The sequence below is a fragment of the Carassius auratus genome, unplaced genomic scaffold, assembly GCF_003368295.1.
Source record: "Carassius auratus strain Wakin unplaced genomic scaffold, ASM336829v1 scaf_tig00215781, whole genome shotgun sequence".
NCBI lineage: Eukaryota > Metazoa > Chordata > Actinopteri > Cypriniformes > Cyprinidae > Carassius > Carassius auratus.
In genome coordinates, this window is record NW_020528242.1 from 459,036 (window position 1) to 480,422 (window position 21,387).

Sequence of the window (21,387 nt, forward strand, 5' to 3'; positions counted from 1 at the left end):
TTTTTGTCTGTACAATGATTGTCAGTGGGGTCCAAAATAACTTTCATTGTATGGACAAAACAATAACTGAGACAATTTCAAAGCATCTTCTTTTGTGTTCCAAAGAAGTTAAAACAGATTGGGAACTTTCATTTACCATTGGAATTTTTTTACAACTTTTTTTCCCCTAAAAAAGTATTTATCTTTTTAAATACCCCTTTTCATGTTTAATATGCGACAACTGTAAGTATATAGTATATGATGTGGGTTTTAGGGTGGGGCTAACCGTTTGGCTGACCAATGGGAAACGGACAAAGTGTTTGAGGAAAACTATTTGCAAACAGTCCCCATTTTTTTCTCTCTTCTGTTTTTTTTCTTTCAGTTCTGCTGAAACTTCCACTTTGACTAGCTTGAATAGAAATCTGCCTTTTTTTCCACTTCCCTCCTGTTTTGAGCTCCTGTCTGTCTGCTGTAAACAAAATATTTCTGAACAAAGTGCTGACTAGTGATAAATACAACCTACAGGCACTCATGCAAACTGAATCTTACCTAACCAAAGCAATGTAGCCTATTTTGGAGTCCAAACACAAAAGTATATACAAACCCATAGACCTCTAGTCTGTGTTGTTATGCTAAAAATAGCTTCCTGTGAGTCATCATACCGCAATCTATTAATTAACATTCAACTCAGGCTGCACTGAATGGGCTCTCCCTCTCTCTCCTTCCCTTAATCTCCCTCTTTCCCCATCTCCTCTATTCGTCCTCCGTCCCTCTCTCTTGCTGTTTCTTGCCAGCAGTTATCTGTCTTTGCCTTGTGTATATCTGTTGAGATCATGTTCAAATAATGTTAAATGGGTTTGCCCCCTCAGCCATTTAGGTCATGTGTTCTGCATTCATTTTCCACACTGACCCCTAGAGGTTATGCACAGGGAGCACAATGGAGATGAATTGAGTTACCAGACATGAAATAGAATTTTGTAGCATTATTTTTTTAAACAAAATATGTTTGCCCCAAAGATGGCAGTTATTTAGATTAAGGTTTTTCTAGCATATTAGTGACAAACAACACAGGTCTCTCTGCAGCCAGTCTCTATCTCTTAATGAATAAGAATCTCCTATGAAAAAACACTTTTTTTTTTTTTTTTGGCAGCTTAATGGGAGGAATATTCCATATAATGTGTTACCACATTATATATGAGTTCTGGACAACAACTAGGAAAAGTGTGGTGGTTTTATCCTGAAAATAGTTGTTGTAGTCACCATGGTTAAATTGGTAAAGGGACTTGACATAGCAGCATTTAATCAATCAATTTGAAGCATGACTGCCTGTTTGGCTGAATGACTAACGATAGACTTGTTCAGAAATAACACACTAAAATTAAATCATTTGTGATTTTTTTCAGCTTGTGCAGAGGTGAAAGCTTGTCAGGTAGATGCAGAGTGGTTGTATTTTGTGAGCCGTGTTCGACAGCTTGGAAATCATCCAATATATTCAGAATTCACTTTGCTGTGACTTGTCGTGAACGTTTAGTAAAGGAATAGGTCATCTAGTCATTAGTCATTATTTACATTATTTCAACCTTTTGTTCCAAACCAATGTACTGTTCCTTTTTTGTGTAACATTTTTTTTTCCATTTCTCATTTATTTGTATAGTGCTTTTCACAATACATATTGTAAATAAATATTTTTTCTTTCTTTCTTTTTTTTCCACATTAACTTTTAATGGAAAATAGGCTTTAGATTTTGTCAAAGTTTCTTTGTCATTAATTCATTTTAGGAAGTTTTACTCTATATCTGACTCCAACATAGGATATACTTTTAGTTGCCACAAAATGCATAATTAAGCATTTTATACATTAAATAAAAATATTGTTAGTGTTCTGTTAAGTTCTTGTGTTATTTTCCCATCACATCTGTGTAAACAGTATGTTTAATTAATGAATTGTTTAATAATTAGTAAAAATATAAATAAATAAATAAATAAATCGGATAAGAAAATGTAAAGTCTTCTTATCTATTTTGTAAATGTGTGTAATTAAATTCAGAAGACGTTGAATATAACACTTAAGTTATCTGTGCTTTTTTGTTTTTGTTGTTTTGATAACCCCTGGTCACTATCTGCTGCCCACCCTCTGCACCTTCACCCAAACCAGTTTTGAGATTTGGTAAAATGTGACCGAATTAATAAGGTGGCATGTTTTTTACCTCAGTTACCCTAGGCTTAGAGTACTGCAGTCGAAGGTACTATTTTGTATCACACAGAATACACATTATCAAACAGTGAAGGACAGCACTGTTCATCTGTAGCTGTAATACTTCTGGACTGACTTGTGTCTAAAGAAACCTCTTACCCTGGCCTTCATTCTTTCATGTCTGACTCAATCAAACAGAATTCCTGTGCTCAGCCTTTCTGCTTCTTGATGTTCGGTCAGAGCGATAGATCAGGGACAGCTGATTTGTCTGATCTGTGATGAGAATCATCTAGTTCTCTGATTCTAAGGTCATTCTTCCTCATCCTGTCCTTCACCAACACTTGTGTGAGTCACACTTTCTTCAGATGGTTTGATGTTCTTAGCTGTCACGGTCTTTTCTAAGCGACAGACATCTTTTTTGATATACCTGAAAGATTGACCTTCAGTCCGTTATTACAGTTATTCACAATGTATTCAGAATGAACTTTAAGTTATTACAGAATGTATTTTAGCTCACTGAGTGTATTTATCATCTCATGAATAAATTATAACTGCTTTGCTACTTTCACTTTTAATAGTAATAATTGTTAAAAATAGCAGCTTCATTATTTAAAGTAAATGTATTCCAGTCTTCAGTGTCACATGATCCTTCAGAAATCATTCTAATATGCTGATTTGCTGCTCAAGAAACCTTTTTTATTAGTGTTAATGTTGAAAACAGTTGTATTAATATTTTTTTCCTAATTATGATACATGATTTAGGATTCTTTGATGGAAAGAAATCTCAAAAGCACAGCTTTTAAATGTAAAGACTTTATTGTCACTTACTGTCACTTTTGATCAATTTAATGCATCCTTCCAGATATATAGTGTTAAGCTTAAGGGTCAGGGTTATCATTATACATGATTTTTTTATTGTATGTTATATTTAAAAATGCATAATTGTATAACATAAAGGTAAAATGTCAGTTGTGTAGAGCTGCAGTTGGCTTGACTAAACAGTGTGGTCATTTCTCTTAAGTTTACTTTATGCATCTCTCAGTGTTTATGAACTCCAGGCTTGAGTTTCCTCATTTGCTCTTGATCAGGCATGGAAGTTTGTCACTTGTTTGTTTTTAGTTTTTTACTTGGAAATTGAGAAAGGAATTACCAGATTAAATTGCCAGATTACTGAATACAGTTATTATATTCCTCTTTTGAAATGTTGGGATAGCACACTGTATTTTATACACTTGTGGACTAGAATCTCACACTGAACTTTTAGCACCCCTAGTGAAAATGCATAATTGAAAATTTGATATAAACTTTGAAATAAGTTTTAGTATTTTGAAACAACACCACCAAAAAAGTTATGGTCTATTGACGGTTAAATCTTTTTTACATATAAACTTTGACGTGGACAGGAGTTTGAAACAATGAAACAGTTATGATGTAACACAAAGAAATATTTCTGATTCTGCACAATTTCCGGGTTGTAATGCCAATCATATAATTTATAATTATGCAAGTATCAGAAGTATGTACATGGTCAGAAATCATCAGTTAAAGCTATGTGTTGTCATTGCAGGTGGAAGCAGCCACTGATTCTGAGTGTGAAAGCAAAGGCTCTCGAGAGTATCATTCTGTTGGGATTCAAGTGGAAGACGAGAGACGGTAGATACCCAGCACCTCTTTTTTATCTCAATGTGTGAAGGGCTTGAGAAGCGCGATTTGCTGAAGTACCAGCTGAATGTGAAATATTGTTGTTCTCATTTGAGATCTTTCTCTCTCATACAGACAGGGCCGGTTTAAGCGGTCCAACAGTGTCACTGCTGCTGTTCAGGCTGATCTGGAGTTGGAGGGTTTCCCTTTAATGGAGGATAAAGGTCTTCAGTTTGGCGGAGGTTTCCAGCGTCACAGCGAGCCCAGCACCCCTACGCAGTACGGCGCCGTTAGGACGGTCCGCACACAGGGTCTCTTCAGCTACCGCGAGGACTACCGCACCCCCACAGAGCCCCCAAGTCCCCAGCGAAGCCCTGAGCCCTGGCTGGAGCCCTCACCACGGGAACCCATCGCCACCGTGGCGGTTACAGTGACGCCGCCCCAACCCACGGATTCAGGAAGAGCGTCGCCCTCGTGCAGGAGGGACGGAAGCTGGTTCATGCAATTGCTGCACACAGAGACAAAAAAGATGGAGGGATGGTGCAAAGAGCTGGAGGGAGAGGCAGAAGAGAACGATCTGTCAGAGGAAAGTGAGTTAACAGAGCTCTGGTTTCATGAGCTGTTAAATCTTTATATTATGATATTTGTTTGGTGGAGAGTTTGGCTCCAGATTTAAAAGTGTCAGGTATGAATCCAAAGAAGTGTCGCATTTAACGGTGAAATGCACGCAGAGCTCCAGGTTATTAGAGGCTCACGCTGAGAGTGCTGCCATGTGAGCAATTACATCTGTCAACATCTGTCAGGTTTCCATGGCAAAGAGCTTAGAGCAGCACTGAGGCTCTGAATGACAGACTGAGGGAGATGATGCACAGAAACGGATGTGAGAATGCATAACAATATGAAAGTGTTGAGTGTGCAAGTATGCATATGACCACATTCACATACTCTCAGATAATATACTAACTTTGACAGACACATATAAAATACTGCATCTGCAATGTTGCCATTGTTTTTTGACCCGGCTGAAAAAGCTGGTCTGCTGTTCTTAGAAGTCTTAAGTTTGTCTTCCAGCTGCTGTTTTGCAGCTAAAAAAAGTACCCAAGACCCCTATGAATATAGACTACAAGACCAGATAGCGCCAACAAATTAAGTTAAGAAACATAAACATTTTTTGGATGTTAAGTACAATTTCACCATAAACAACACATTTCTTAGTACCTACTTAGCACTTGAATTTCAAAAGAATGGACATATATTATGGGATAGTCCCAAAAGTTTCCACAATTCACAATCATTCAAATGGTTATTGGTTGGAAAGAATTTTTGAGGTTTTTGATCGACTTTTATGCTCAGAAAGGTTGCATTTATTTGATAAAATTACAGTAAAAAACTGTAATATTGTGAAATATTATTATGACTTAAAATACAACCGTTTGCTGCTTTAGTATATTTTAAAATGTCATTTATTCCAGTGATGGCAAAGCTGAATTTGTACTCCAGTCTTCAGTGTCACATCTTCCAAATCATCCAAATATACTAATGTTAAAGGGGGGGTGAAATGCTCGTTTTCACTCAATATCCTGTTAATCTTGAGTACCTATAGAGTAGTACTGCATCCTTCATAACTCCAAAAAGTCTTTAGTTTTATTATATTCATAAGAGAAAGATAGTCTGTACCGATTTTTCCCGGAAAAACACGACCGGCTGGAGGCGTGACGTGTGGGCGGAGCTAAAGATTCACGAGCGCCAGTAGGCTTTTTGTTGAGAGTGTTTGGAAGCTGTGACAGCTGTGAAGGCTGAAACTGAACGAGAGCAGCAGCAGCAATGACTTGCTCCGAGCGGGGCTCGAACCCAGGTCTCCGATGGGAGGTGGACGCACTAACAAGGAGGCAGAGATATTTTAAGCAGTTTTACTCACCGCATGCGGTTCCAACACACGATCGTGAGCCTTTTTCGCTGGGACTGCATTATCCTTGAGAAATAAACGATACCCAAATCCGTCGTCAAACTGGGCCTTGTTTGTAAAACAAGCATCTTCGAAATGCAGGGAACAAACAAAAACACTTGCACAACTCCGTTGATGCTCTGTAAAATAAACTCCATCCACTGGTCCCTTAATGCTGTTTTTTCTTTGGTAATCTGTGCAGGGTTGTCTTGCCCTGGCAACCAAAAACACACTTCTTTTGTGACATTTCGCTCTCGCTCTGATCAGTGAATGCCTGTGCTCTCATTGCTCTGCTATACGGAGCGCGCGCTCTTCCGGCAGAAGTGCCCTTATAAGGAAATTCCGCTCCATCTAACGTCACACAGAGCCATACTCGAAAAAAACTTTCCGAAACTTGTGACAAACCGGAAGGAGTATTTTTTAAATTTTTGAAACTTTGTCCATGTTTAGCATGGGAATCCAACTCTTTAACAGTGTAAAACACTCAGTATGCATGAAATAGCATTTCACCCCCCCTTTAAAAAAAGGTCAGTGTTGAGAACTGTTTAATATTTTTGTAGAAACTTAGTAATATTTGGACATCTTAATGATTTCACATAATACTTTGTAACATAAAGTAAAGAAATGCATCTGCATTTTCATGTGCAAATTCACAGGTATATGAGTGTATTTATTAACTGCATAAACAGTTAAATATGTACTAAATAAACGTGTGAGTTCAATAGCTCTCATGGTTATTAAACATATATCACTTTTTCCCTGTTTGTGTGTTAGTCCTAGGGAAGATCCGGAGTGCTGTAGGAAGCGCACAGCTCCTGATGTCCCAGAAATTCCAGCAATTTTATTGGCTTTGCCAGCAGAATCTAGTAGGTAACATCAGAGTGCACATATGCCAATTTGTGCACGAGTATGTGTGTCCTATTTATGTTATTGTTATTGTGCTATGCTTTATACTATGCCTAACTTCAATGGGGGTTGTCTGTGCTGGAGTAATTATTGTGGTGTAGTTGATGGCCTTTTGTTCTGCTGTCACATTCATTAAATATGATACACAGCAGCACATCAGTTCAATCTGAGCCAGGCATGCAGAGAACGCAAATGACCAAGTACTGTGGCATGCACAGTAGAGCGATGTTTTAGTAAACAACCTAAATCCTCATGAATAAAATACTCCTCTGTTCAATGAGAAACACTCACAGTGGTAATTTGGCTACATACAGATTTAAGAATTAACAACAAATGATAAAAATATAGTTACTGCATCAAATAAATATGGTTACACTTCAGCTTTCGACTTCAATACAGTCTTTTATAAAGATGTGCATCCTTTGGAGGATTAGGAGTGCCACTTAAAAATAAAATGAAGAAATCAATTATGATTGCATTTAATTCAGAATTTAAAATGTAAATAACTAAATCACTATTTGAAAAATTAATATAACTTTTTTTAATCTGTTAAAAAAAAAATAAAGTTACAGATAACAATAAATGTCGATTTGTGTGTTTTTTTTTTTTTTACATTTTTAGAGTGTAGTGTCTTAAATCTTCATTGTGTTGCAGGACCCCAGCGCCATGCCTCGGCCCACCTCTCAGGACCTGGCCGGGTTCTGGGACCTGCTGCAGCTGTCCATCGATGATGTTACCTCCAAATTCAATGAGCTGCAGAAGATTAAATCCAATGACTGGAGACTTATTGAAAGTCCTGTGAAGAAGGTGAGAGCTGAATGGTTAGAGATTTTGTCTGGGTTGTATTAGACATCAAAGCTAATCTGATGCTCGAGGCTGTGCTGTAAAAGTTTTGGTCCATTAAGATTTTTTAAAGAAATCAATACAGTAAAGACATTCATCACGTTGCAAAAAAAATCTGTTCTTTTGAACTGTCTATTCATCAAAGAATCCTGAAAAAAAAGAACCACAGTCCCCACAAAAATGTTACAAAAACTATTTTCTGTTATGTTTTCAGCTTTGCCATCACAAGAATAAATTACAATTAAAAAAAAAAATATTTAATGAAAATATTAACACAATATTTGTACATTCATATCTTGTGTTTGTATATTATTTGTCATGGTTCCAGCTCCCGCCGCCAGTACCAAAGAAGACATTGCGTAAGAGTGTGACAAGGGAAAAATCTCTGGACCTCCCTGACCGTCAGAGACAGGAGGCACGACGGCGCCTCATGGCAGCCAAACGTGCAGCTTCATTCCGCCAAAACTCAGCATCAGAGCGGGCCGACAGCATCGAGATCTATATACCAGAGGCCCAAACGCGGCTCTGAGAATCACAGGGAACACCTTTATCACACCATCACCATCATCACTCTCAGTGGCACAGCCTGATCCTACGAAATACCACGATACATTCATCAAACAAATCATCTGAAACAAAAGAGTTTCATTCCTGTCAGAAGGGTTTTGTACCTTTCAGAACTGCCTGTAACATCCATATGAAGTTCTCCCTGTTTAGGGAGACATACTTCACCAAAATTGCACAACATATCGCAATTGTAGACCCACTTTATGTTGCCTGACCAATCAAAACTTTACATATAAGCTTTAATCACAGTCAATCTGATGAAATATCTGAGTGTCTTTATGACATCTGTTGAGCACTTTCAAAATATAAAAATTGACATTTTTGAGGCCTCAAATTTAAACAATTCATTGGTTTTCATTACATTAAAAACCCTGAAAATAAGTATTTAGTTCTGGTTCCATCTGGTTCCATTCTTTTAAGTTCTCTAGCTTTGTATTTCCATTCTTACAATTCATTTATCTCTCTCTTTGTCTTTGTTTTTGTGTTTTCCTTTCTTCTCTTTCTTTCTGTCTCGCTCCACAGTGAAGTAATTCCTATTTTTCTCATGAACTCTCTTGTGAGCATTTATGTAAGTGCCAGTGTTGAAATACCTCAATCATACATTTTAGCCTGAATCCGTTGGCCAGAGCGGACAGTCATAGCCTTTTAAAAAAACGTTGTTGTTCGGGAAAATGTAAATCTCAGCTTGAGGGTTCACATTGGCGGATTGAAGATGAGTTTATATTCATTCACCTACTTACTGATATCAAATATACAGCTGTCACATTGCTTCATACTTGATGTTATTTTAGAGGAATTGTAGTAGGTTTTTGGGTGCAGTTGCTTAAAAACCTTAATTCAACGATGTAAAGGTTCAAAAATGCATTCTTGCACTTTCTTCTTCTAAATGTATGTTTGTATGTATTTCCAAGGGAAATGAAGTTCTAAAAGATATCGTTGCAGTTGAATTGCAAGGTATTGTGTGACTATCGATTTATCATTTCATGTCTCTGAATGTTTCATTCCTTCAGCCTCACCTAGTCATTTATCAGTTTTATTTATTTTTATTGAACCATTTTCCACTCCATCTGCTGTTATCAAGCATCTGGCCCATGTTCTCCACAAAAAAGAAAGAAAAAAAACAGCTTTTTACGTCTTTTCTGTGTGTCTTGACAAAGAGAATCAATGATTCTGTCTCGAATGAAGGAGACTTTGGGTGTTCCCATTATTATCTAGATGACTTGGCGGATGGTGATAGATTTAGGGCTGCATGCAGTCCATATACCACACATCTGTGAGAACGGAACGTGCAGAATGATTTAACTATACAATCAAACTGTTCTTGAGTCTATTTGATGGCATTTGTCCGAACAGGCAGTACACAGAACGGTTTATTATAGTAGATTATCAAAACCCAAAAAGTCAGTGTTGTTTTAGATTGTTATACAATCATAATTTTTTTTTTTTTAAATGCATGCTTCATTAAGAATATATCACTGAAGGGACCCACGTTCTGTTCCAGAGAGAGATTTCAGCTTAAACATGCAGCAGTCCAGCTCTAACACTTCAGATAAAAGAGTTTGATGTTTTGTTAATAGGAAGCATAAATGCATGACCACTTATGTTGACTCTCACGGCCACTGAAGTATCACTGCCGACAGTCTCAAAAACCTTCACAAAGACTTACTTTATACCATATTATTTAAAAATGCCATATTTTATCCACTTTTATCCCTATCTATCATACAAGGTCACGTTTAATTTCAAAAGTCTAACTATTTCGCCACGTTCTGTTGAGACTGCCCTGTTTTTGCCTCTGCATCATTGAAGGAGAGGAAGCCAGAGATTAGAGGAGATTAGTTTTGTCACTTCCACTTGACTTCCTTGTAGCTTTATATTCTCAATTTCCTTCGTGAGATGCCCTTGAGAAGAGCTTGTCGTTAGAAGCAAATATTTTCTTTTAATTTCCCAGTGCTGTTTTTTTTTTTTTTTTTTTTGCTTAAGTCATTGTTCAAACACAATTACAGCATTTCATCTAAGAGAGGCTTGTAATCGATGAAACTGGCTTCAAGCTAGAGGAAATTTTGTGGGTATTTTTTCAAAACAGCATTTCTGCTGTAAATTGTGCCTAAAGTCACAATACAGAACAAGTTCTGGGCAATTTATAGTTTTGTATTGCTAGTCGTGGGCTTCAGGGTTTACAGAAATCCACAGGTCATTACTGACACCCTCCTGGCCTTACCAACTAGTCAGACTGTTGAAAAATATCAAATAAATACACACTCGATGGGTAACATTTTACAGTAAGGTCTCATTTGTTAACATTAGTTAATGCATTGATTAACCTGAACTAACAATGAACAATATATTTTTTGCAGAATTAATCTTTGTTAATGTTAATAAAATAATGAAGTCGTTCATTGTTTGTTCATGTTAACTGGAACATTTTTGTAAGTGCTACCAGCTGATTATGTGATATTCATTTTTAATTATGGCAAATTTAAATATTTATAATGAACATTATTTTAATCAAGTTTTGTTTATACGTTTCCCCCTCCCACATGGCAAAGATGTGTTTGTGACTATGCGGTCCTGAAATGTGGCAGCTGTTCTTTCTGATTAACCTGCTTAATTATCAATATGCAAACATGCCAGTAATGCAGGCAGTGTTTATGTGCCAAATATGTTTATGTGCCACAGCTTTTGCTGTTCACAGACCTTCATGCGCTTTGTCTTCCCCATGCTTCATCATATCATTTCAACATGACATCTAAACAAACATCTGGAAGAACAAATGCTCTTGCCAACTTTTAGAAAAGTGGAATCAGTTTTCAAATGTTGATTTGTTTGTAGGATTGGCATATTCTTATCAGCAGGGTTGCACTGAGTTTTTTTTTTTTTTTTTTACATATGCTTTCATAAACACCATGTGCATTTACTCTATTCATATGTACATTTATTTCCATCAAAATAAATCATTGCAAAAGAAATGATTAATTGAAAATGGTTAACCCTCCGGACCACAGTATTTGAAAACAGCCAGCAGGCCGCTGGTACCTGTGCAGACACAGATGCGCCTGTTAGCTTCATCTTGGGACTGGATTAATCCTGGATCTCAGAATGTGAAAAGATTATACAATTTTAGTGAAATGAAAAAATTAAAAAGGTAGTTGTTTAGCTGAGAATATTTTAATTTAATATACTGTACCATATCTATCTGAAAGGTGAATATAATACCAAATATTCATTATTTGTACAGAATTATATAAATATAAATAGTTATATATAAAGATATATATAATATAAATACATAATTGTTCCTTGGTTGAAGCCAAACTCTTTCTCTACTCTTTCTTATTTGTATTTTTATTTTTGGTTATTGGTGTGTGTGTGTGGGGGGGGGGGGCATGCACCATTCTGATGCTGAATGTGGGTTTTCCTGCTTCATTGCTTTTCCAAATCAGTTTTTTTGAATGTTGTTTATTGTTAAACTTATCAGTTTTGTTTATTTTTATGTATTCATAAAATGTTTAAATTGTGTTCTAAATTTGTATTTCAAATTTGACTTCTTTTTTTTTCATCTGGATTATTTGTGTTTCTTTTCATGAATTGATTATTGCTATGATCATATATTGTAAATAATTCAGTCATTAAATTTTTGAAGGAAATATTTTTGGGGGGATTGTCTTTGCACATCATTAACAACACAATGATTTTAACTTTCCCCAACAGTTGTCTCGCATTTGTTTCACTAGTCCAGCACCAGCAAACAAATGTGTTCATTTGTGGCTAACTGTGCCTGAAACCCTGATCTGAGGACATTTTGATAGTCTGGCTAAACATTGACTAAAGCTCAAAACGAAACACATTCATCAAAACAGATTTTAGTTTTGATTTACAGCTCTACAAAATACCCACCACATTGGTAACCAGATACATTTATACAAATATAAAATTTTAAATTTGAATGTATTGAATTTGTTTAAATATATAATAGTTATTCAATAAAATTAAATCAAAATGAAAAGTTTCTGTGAGTAGCACTGAAACATTGATTACTAATTAAGTGTTTCTGGGTAACATCTTTATAATATATATATATATATATATATATATATATATATATATATATATATATATATATTATAAAGATGTTATATATATATGTGGGGGGGGGGGGTTGCCTACAATCATACTGGAAAATAAAGCATATTATTAAAAATTACATTTGCTGCTTTCCCCAAGAGCATATGTCTGCGGACAGACTACAGACCCTTCTCGCTATCCCTTCTAAATTCTACATCCTTTTTGTCAGCAGGGGGTGACAGACTAGGGTTTACATATTAACCATAGACCTGGTCATGTGATTGGATGAGATCACGTGATGTCTCTGGTGATGGGTTAACTGTGCAGTTGTTCGCTTCGGCTTCGCGCCGGTGAAGGAGTTTAAGCAATATTATTGTCGAGCTCACATCAAAAGACGTAATAGTTTATGTCTTTAATGCGCAAAGGTATTAGGAATCTGTTTCGTGGACGTTATTTCGTCTACAAGAGGTAAGAACAATGACAACAAACTAAAAAAAAAACAGAAACTTGTATCATGTAGAAATTATATATATTTATAGTAACTTACTAGTTAATGAGAAGGAGGAAGCATATACAGGATCTGACTGAGTATATGGATGATGAGATTTAGATTGCAGTTTCTTTTTACTTCTCATCTTGTTTAAAGTAAGAAATTGTGTTTTTAACACTGTAGTAAAGGGCAGAGTATTTTCTCAGTGATGAATGGGCCAGAGGGTATGTCTGTATGATATAATGAGTGTCTCTCTTGTTCTAGACTGGTAATTGGTTTCATGGGAGCTGACTTTGGTGTATTACCAAAGGACACTGCAGTCTGACATTTTTTCGGAGATCTGAGCAGTGTCCTCCCAACCAGATCATTTAACACTGTCCTCGGGCCACAAAATCAGCATGGACTACTCCTCCCAGGACTGTCACCTGAAAATCATCAGCCTGGGCTTCATCTTCTACTCCTTTATCTTCCTCCTCTCTCACATCCTATCTAGCCTGCTGTTTCACATCTACTGCTCACTGCCAGCCAAAGAAAAGGTGCCCATCAATATGGTTGAATGTTTGTTTGTTTGTTTGTTTTTAAATTGAATAAAAAACAAATTTAAATTTGCTGAAAATTCACTCATCCTTAGGTCATCCAAGATGTAGAAGTTTGTTTTTTTGGTCCCACTTTATATTAGGTGGCCTTAACTACTATGTACTTACATACAAAAATAAGTACAATGTACTTATTGTGTTCATATTGTATTGTAAAACACTTTTGCTGCTATTGAGGTGGGATAGGGGTAAGGTTAGGGAGAGGGTTGGAGGTATGGGTAAGTTTAAGGGTGGGTTAAGGTGTAAAGTATCGGTAAACAGTGTAATTATAAATGTAATTACAGAAATTAAATACAGATGTAATTACATGTAGTTTTTTTTTTATTTAAGTACAATTTAAAAACATGTATGTACACAATAAGTACATTGTACTAAATTATTAATTAAAATGTAAGTACTTAGTAGTTAAGGCCACTTAATATAAAGTGGGTCCGTTTTTTTTAACAGAGCAGATTTTGAGCGATTTAACATTACATCACTTGCTCATTGATGGGTCCTCTGCAATGAATGGGTGCTGTCAGAACGAGAGTTCAAACAGCTGATTAAAAACATCATAATAATCCGATTAATGTCTTCTGAAGCAAAAATAATATATATATTTTTTAAATCTGTCATTGTTTCAACTTTAAATGTCCATAATCCATAATAATGCTTCATCCAGCGAAAAAGTCTATCCCCTGTTGTCTTTTCACATCTGAATCTGCTGACATATTTATTTAGAACTGTTATGCACAGTTTTCACTTGTAAACAGTGTTTGATTTGTATATTTCTCTCCTAAATCAGACAAGACGGCTTTTTCACTGGAGAAAGCAATGGCTTGAAGTTAAGAAAGAATTTATTATAAACACGTTAATTGAGCTGGAGTTGCATTGATTACTTGAGGATTTTTCTAATGCTTTTATCAGCTGTTTGGACTCTCATTCTGATGGCACCCATTCACTGCAGAGGATTCATTGGTGAACAAGCAATGTAATGCTAAATTTCTCCAAATCTGTTTTGATGAAAAATCTAACTCATCTACATATTAAATGCTCTGAGGGTAAGTCAGTTTTCAGCAAATTTTCATTTTTGCATGAACTTAAATATGACAGTGACATTTTTGTGCCTAGATAATATACCTAAAATAACTATCTCTATCTTTCCTTCAAGGTCTTCTGGGATTTGACTGCAACACGGGCTGTGTTTGGCATCCAGAGCACGGTGGCAGGGCTTCGGGTGCTCATGGAGGACTCAGCCATGTACTCTGATAAGATTCTTGGGCAAGAGGACTGGTCCTGGTTCAACGTGCTGACTGCTACGGGATTCTTCCTGTTCGAAAATGTGGCCCTTCATGCGTCCAATGTGGCATTCCGGTCCTTCGACCTGCCGTTAGCTGTGCATCACTTCTTCGCCCTTGCGGGGTTCGCCGGGGCCGTTGTGTGGAACTGGCTGGGTCACTTCTTCCCTATGGTGACTTTGATGCTAGAGATGAGCACACCTTTCACCTGCATCTCCTGGATGCTGCTTAAGGTGAGACGCAAAGGTCAAAGGAGAAGCTTTATAGTCAAAGCTGCAAATAAACAGTTTGTCTTGTGAGCTTATGAAACGCTTTTGATTTCTCTTCTGCCGGCCAGTTTCACTTCTATTTTGCCATGGCAAAAACATGTTTTCTTCCTCAGTTCAACAGTTTATCATGTTTTAAAGCTGAGAACTCTTTATGCTATATTTATTCTTAGAAAGAGCAACTTTTTCACTAAGGTTAAACCTTTTCAACGTCTTTTAGAAGTTCAACTTAAAAGAAAAAAAGTTTTCTTTTTCAGGTCAACTCTTGTCATGATGGAGCAACATTTGATTCTAGTAAATCCTAGAAAACCGAGAAACAAATTGAGACATAATTAGTGTAGCTGCTGTTCTAACCAAGTAAAATTAATTTGTTTAACCCAAGCTAAGGAATTATAATGCTCGTTTGATCAGACATTACCACAGTCCAAGATTATGAGATGCCTTATTTGAATGCCTGGCCTAAGTGATGTGTCTTTAATCTATAATTAAAAAGAGAGAGTGTGTCTGAACCTTGAACTTTATCAGGAAGGCTATTCCAGAGTTAAGGAGCCAAATGCTTCAAAGCTCTGCCTCCTTTAGCAGAATTTGCAATTCTAGGTACTACCAAAAGTCCAGAGTTTTGTGACCTTAGGGAGCGTGATGGATTGTAGCATGGTAGAAGACTAGTTAAAGGAGCTAAACCATTGAGGGCCTTGTAGGTAAGTCATTATATATTTTGTTACTGATACTGAACTTAATAGGTAGCCAGTGAAGAGACTGTAAAATTGGGGTATTATTAATCATATTTTCTTGAGCAGGCAAGAACTCTAGCTGCTGCATTTTAGACTACTTGTAGCTTGTTTATTGAAGCTGCAGATCAGCCACCTAGCAGTGCATAAATAGTCCAGTATAGAGGTCATAAATGCAGATCTAACTATTCTGCGTCAGAAACAGGTAACATGTTTAGTAGCTCGGCAATGTTTCTAAGATGGAAGAATGCTGTTTTAGTAACATGGGAAATATGATTTTCAAAATACAAGTTGGTGTCTGATTTTTGACTGCAGAGGAAGTAAGAGTACATCTGTCTAGTTGCAAATTGTAATCCAAGAGTATTCTGTGTATTGTTTTTTGGTCCAATAAGTAATATCTCTCTTATCCAAATTTAAAATGAGAAAATTATTGGTCTTCCAATCTTTTACATTTTGAACACACTCTGTTAGCTTATATAATTTAATAGTTTCATCGGGTCTAGTTGAGATATATAGTTGAGTATTATTAGCTTAACAGTGGAAACTAATCCTGTGTTTTCTAATAATATTACCAAGGGGTAACCGGTATATTGAAAATAGCAGAGGACCTAGGACAGATCCTCGTGGCACTTCATATTTTATCGAAGTATTAGATGCTATAGAATCTACATTTGCTATTGTATTTCTGATGTTATCTATTTTATCAGTGAAGAAATTCATGAAGTCATTCCTATTAAACTGTGTGGGAATATTTAGATAAAATCCTTGGATTGTTTTGGTTATTTTCTGTAAGCTTGTGGATATGCTCAGCTCTGGCAGATTTTAGAGTCTGTCTATAGCTGGACCCTGCAACCCTGTTTTTGAACTTGGTATTACATTCCTTCTTTTCTAAGGCGGGCTGGTCTAAGACTCCGTTCTGGAAAGCTAACCAATGGATGATGATCCACATGTTCCACTGCCGGATGGTTTTGTGCTACTACATGTGGTGGGTGATTTGGAATCATTGGGAGGAGATGAACACTCACATCCCATTGGTTCAGAGACTTCTGTTCTTCACAGGCCTCTTCCTGCTCACTTTCTTCCTCAACCCCATTTGGACGCATAAGAAAACCCTGCAGCTTCTCAATCCTGTGGACTGGAACTTTGATAACAGACCTGCAGCAGAGAACGGACCGATCCGAGACCAGGCTCAACACAAGCCCCATGCCAGCTGATTAATACTAACATCAAGTTCTTATAGGAAATACAGTCTATAAAAGGGTTAGTTCACCCAAAAATGAAAATTATGTCATTAATGACTCGCCCTCGTGTCGTTCCAAACCCATAAAACCTCCGTTCATCTTCGGAACATAGTTTAATATATTTTAGATTTAGTCCGAGAGCTTTCAGTCCCTCCATTGAAGCTGTGTGTACGGTATACTGTACATGTACAGAAAGGTAAGAAAAACATCATCAAAGTAGTCCATGTGACATCAGAGGGTCAGTTTGAATTTTTTGAAGCATCGAAAATACATTTTGGTCCAAAAATAACAAAAACTATGACTTTATTCAGCATTGTCTTCTCTTCTAACTGACCCTCTGATGTTTTTCTTACCTTTCTGGACATGGACAGTATACCGTGCAAACAGTTTCAATGGAGGGACAGAAAGCTCTCTGAGTAAATCTAAAATATCTTAAACTGTGTCCTGAAGATGAACGTCTTATGGGTTTGGAACAACATGAGTCATTAATGACATAATTTTCATTTTTGGGTGGACTAACCGTTTAAGAGCTTTAAGTTTAGCACTAACTACTACTACTTGCTGTATTTCAAGAATCTGTTCACCCAAAAATGAAAATTGTATCTTCATTTACTCACCCTTATGTTGTTTTGTTAATTTATTTTAGTTTTTGTCCATAAACTGAATATCAATGGGGTCCAAAACACTTGACTTCTAACTCATGACTTTCATTATATGGACCAAAATATTATTTTAAAATATATGTATATATATATATATTATCTATTGTGTTTTACTGAAGAATGAATGTCATGAAACATTTGGAATGACATGAGGGTGAGTAAATTATAGCAGAATTTTTATTTTAGGTGTACTATCTCCAAGTATTTCTATCTATAGAGTACAGTATATGATTAGAAGTCGGATGTGTGTTTCAGGAAGTCTTCTTTGAGACTACAAAAATCATGAGATCTATTTTATGCAGCTTGCTTAGTTGACTTGGGTGTCCTGAAAACCCTTTTATGTGCCGTTTATGTGTGTTTCGGTGTTTCAGGAGTGGCTGTTTGAGTCTCATTTCTCTTTGCACATTGGCAGTCAAAAAGAATCTCTCAAGCTGGGAAATCCTTGTTTTTTACTTAGGTTTTTATCTGATGGGGTCATGTTTGTTATTCCCACTGTGACTCTTTGTCTTGTGACAAAGAAAACCCTGACTGCTTTATGACTGAGCATGGTCTGTCATCTCAGCCACACTCTAGTTCACTAAATGTCACTCAATCTGTTTTGGAAACTTCAGCTCAAAGCCATCAGACCTGGTTTTTGTTTCAATTTACGAAGGATTTTTCTTTTACAGAAGTTGTGTATTGGTGGTCAATGGATATAGGAATTTTTTATTTTTATGGATGTTTGACTAAACCCTTTGTGTTCTGCATAAATAGGGTTTGTTCTGACAGAGACTGACTAATCTCTGTAGAAAAGAGTGTGTGTGTGTGCGAGCGCGTGCGCACCAGGGAGGGATAAGGTATGGTAAGGAAGTTGTTTTATCTAAAATTGTTTCGTCTCGAGAACTAGATCGAATTAGAGTTCCTCTGTGTTTGTGTGTTACACCAAATGCTTCCTCTTTTTCTCATGATTTATATAGATTCTTTAAAAGAAGTCAAAAAGCAAAAAAGAAAATTCACATTGATGGTGTTGCATTTAAGCCAAATATAACAGACAATACAAAACCTTAATGTACCAAATTACAAATTTGTACAAATTAATGCTTGACCTTTGTACAGCTCGGTATTTTGAGAGGATGTGCAGTATTATCTGATAGCAACAGGTGAAAAAAAGTTGGGAATAAATATTAAGGAATTTATTTATGACAGAACTTATTTATATGTAATAGTCACAAAGGGGCAAATTAACTGCTATCACCAGCTGCTAAAATACCTTGGTTTTAGTTGCTCTTGTTTTTTTTTTTTCAGTGTTTTTTTTTTTGTTTTTTTTTAAAGAGCATTTCAGCTTTTGACAGCCTGTTCTTTCGCAATGTGAGAGTCAGAACTGTAGGTTTCTGTAAACTGTGTGATAACGTCATACATGTATAGCAGGCTAAATTATATTTAAACCGCTCACAGACACCATTCATTATTTCTAATGAGAGGGAAGGAAATAACACGAAATGTGACTAACCTTGAAACCATTTTTTTTTTTCGTATATACTGCTATGGATATCAAAATGCATGCATGTATTTTCTTGTTACATTTCATGGTTAATTTAAAATAATTAATTTAATACTGTAACAAACTACTGCTTGTGTTTCCACAGCTGTCTTCAGTATGTTTTCTGGAAATCCGTTGTATATTTAAATATTAATTAGCATTATTGGGTGCACATTTCAATTGAAATGATCACTCACAGGGAACTGCATATGTTTAAATATAGGCCTAAAATTCAAGATTCAAAGCTTGAAAGCTACTGTGGATGCTCTCCTGTATTTAAGGGGTTTTCTTATAAAAAAGGAGAGCTATTAAAGATTTTCCCCCCAAAATATGTTTGTTTGTTTTCTCTGGAAAAAAAAAATTCTTTCATTTCTAAGAAATACCCATTTAACTGTTTACCCAGGTGACAAACAAGTGCACTTCCACAATGTACTTAAAAGTGCTCTATTTTCACGCACTGATTTTGTACTTAATATACAAAAAATTATCCTTTAGTACTTAAGAAAAGCTTAAGGTCAGATCAGAAGTGTACTCCACTGTGCTATTTTGAGAAACCATGAATATGAACTAAAATGTGCTTTTAGCATCTTTGCATTTAAAATTTGTATTTAGTAACCACTTGTAGTACACTTGAATCCATCTTCCATTCACTAGTATACTCAAGTGGTAGCTAAATACATTTTTTTTAAAGCACATTTTAGTTCATATTCATGGTGTCTCAAAATAGTACAGTAAAAAGTATCTTATGAACCCTTTATATATTCTTGACTGATCCAGTTACGTAATACATTATTATTATTATTATTATTATTATTAAAGTGCAGAAATTACATTTGATCCCCCGGCCCACACAAATCTAAATGAATACATGTCGGCGCTAATGGATTAAATTTTGAAAACATTCATCGAGTGTATGACCACTAGAGTGCAGTACAACGCTGCAAATACACTGCAACCATTTGCTAGAATTTGCACATTTGTGAAAGTAATGTTACATTAAATTACAACCTAATTCAAAATTATTTTTGGGATTTTCATTTTATTATAAAGCTTGAGGAAAACAAGTATTTATGTGAAATGCTTTGATATTGTATTTAACATTTAACATGTTTATTTCACGTGTTTATTATAACGAACTATGTAAGATTTTCCAGCTAATTTTAGAATTATATCAACTCATGTATAACTGAATGTGAGAGAGCCCTGAGGTTCAGTGGAGCGGTTCTCACACTTCACGTGACACAGATTGGAACGCGTTTGTCCATCTGCACGGAGAAACGCAGGGAATTTGATTGACGTGTCTTGAAACCAATTAGAGACCGGCAACAAACTCTCCACCAATGAGGCTACGGCTACGGCTGAGGGTGGGGCCATGGAGTGTTTGGGACTTGCGCGTTTGGGAAAAGCAGAGGAAAAGTTGTCTACAGTCGTTAAAACAATTATGCAGAGAATATTTTTGGTGTTTAGTCTGTTTTTCACATAACCGGTTTTGTGGCAACATAGACGGAATTTATACTTCATTTTCTTCCACAAAGATCCAGAAAGATGGTGAGTTTATAAATCATGCGTATGAAATTCCCAAACTCTTTAGAATCCACTGCAAGTCTATTATGTTTGAAATAAGTTTGTAATTTGTAACGCTCACGTTCAGCATAATATTGATGTATTTGTTGCCGTTTGCACCCTATTATGAAGTGTATTGCCTGAGCACTGTCGCAATGATGATATATTTTAATAACTTAAAGTTTTCAACATCTGTGCTTGATGGGACAGCTGCTCTTTTCCTGCTGGATTCCTCTTTACGTGGCAAGTGACAACAGCTCACAGTCATGTCAGATTTTATTAAAAATCTTTACACTTCTGTATTTATAAGCATTGAGCTTTCACAGTAACTACTTAATTCATAAGGCTGGTATAATCTAATCTAAAACTTGTAGACAAGACAACTAGAAGTATTAGGGAATTTTAAAATTGTGATTTCCAGGCCGTGATATTAGTTAATTCTTTTAAAATCTTAGAATTTATTATAAATATAAATTTTGATCAGCTAGAAATGGCCCTATGTTTTAATGTAATTATACACTCAGTAGTAGTTTTTTTTTTACATATTAAAAACATTAATATAAAGAACACATAAAGAAATTAACTGTACAATTAATATGGCTAATATGAGTTAGGCTCATGTGAGATCAATCATAATCCTATCAGCCCTGAGCCCTCTAGAAAAAAAAATATATTTTATTAAAAATGGAGTAGCTGCTGACATGTTGACATCACATGACCAGCTCTGTCATGCAATTGACTAATGTCAGAAATAATCACTCTATATCTACTTATAATACATTCAGTAGCTGAAACTGTCCAAATGTCCAAACAATAACTACCTTCTAAAGCAACTAAGAATTCACACAAAAATCTGTTAGGATTGAATCCAAGGATATCCATTATATGGATGTTTGTTGTATGAGA

The 21,387-nt window shown here is 35.9% G+C and overlaps 3 protein-coding genes across 7 annotated transcripts in view; all 3 read left to right on the forward strand.

Annotated features, from left to right (window-relative positions):
- The window catches only part of LOC113095751 (disks large-associated protein 2-like), a 99,847-nt gene extending 88,553 nt beyond the window's left edge, over window positions 1–11,294 (forward strand). Inside the window, exons 12-16 of the mRNA XM_026261113.1 lie at window positions 3,740–3,825; window positions 3,949–4,403; window positions 6,533–6,624; window positions 7,319–7,471; window positions 7,836–11,294. Of these exons, the coding sequence (XP_026116898.1) occupies window positions 3,740–3,825; window positions 3,949–4,403; window positions 6,533–6,624; window positions 7,319–7,471; window positions 7,836–8,036 (987 nt within the window). The 3' untranslated portion in view covers window positions 8,037–11,294. The remainder of the gene's footprint in view (window positions 1–3,739; window positions 3,826–3,948; window positions 4,404–6,532; window positions 6,625–7,318; window positions 7,472–7,835) is intronic.
- A 1,143-nt stretch (window positions 11,295–12,437) lies between these two features.
- Window positions 12,438–16,861, forward strand: LOC113095775 (protein CLN8-like). The gene is made up of 4 exons (XM_026261147.1): window positions 12,438–12,607; window positions 12,894–13,165; window positions 14,376–14,735; window positions 16,390–16,861. Exons 2-4 carry the CDS (start codon window positions 13,028–13,030, stop codon window positions 16,708–16,710), a joined length of 819 nt encoding a protein of 272 aa, XP_026116932.1. The 5' UTR covers window positions 12,438–12,607; window positions 12,894–13,027; the 3' UTR covers window positions 16,711–16,861.
- Window positions 16,862–20,299: 3,438 nt separating this feature from the next.
- Window positions 20,300–21,387, forward strand: part of arhgef10 (Rho guanine nucleotide exchange factor (GEF) 10) — a 37,170-nt gene continuing 36,082 nt past the window's right edge. For all 5 annotated transcript variants that reach the window (XM_026261140.1, XM_026261142.1, XM_026261141.1 and 2 more), the window contains exon 1: window positions 20,300–20,466. The gene's annotated coding sequence lies outside the window, so the exon portion shown is untranslated. The remainder of the gene's footprint in view (window positions 20,467–21,387) is intronic.

Coding starts and splice junctions, on each gene's coding strand:
- LOC113095775 (XM_026261147.1), top strand. CDS start 13,028: ATGGACTACTCCTCCCAGGACTGTCACCTGAAAATCATCAGCCTGGGC. Junction 13,166..14,375: donor CACTGCCAGCCAAAGAAAAG/GTGCCCATCAAT, acceptor CTTTCCTTCAAG/GTCTTCTGGGATTTGACTGC. Junction 14,736..16,389: donor TCTCCTGGATGCTGCTTAAG/GTGAGACGCAAA, acceptor TTCTTTTCTAAG/GCGGGCTGGTCTAAGACTCC.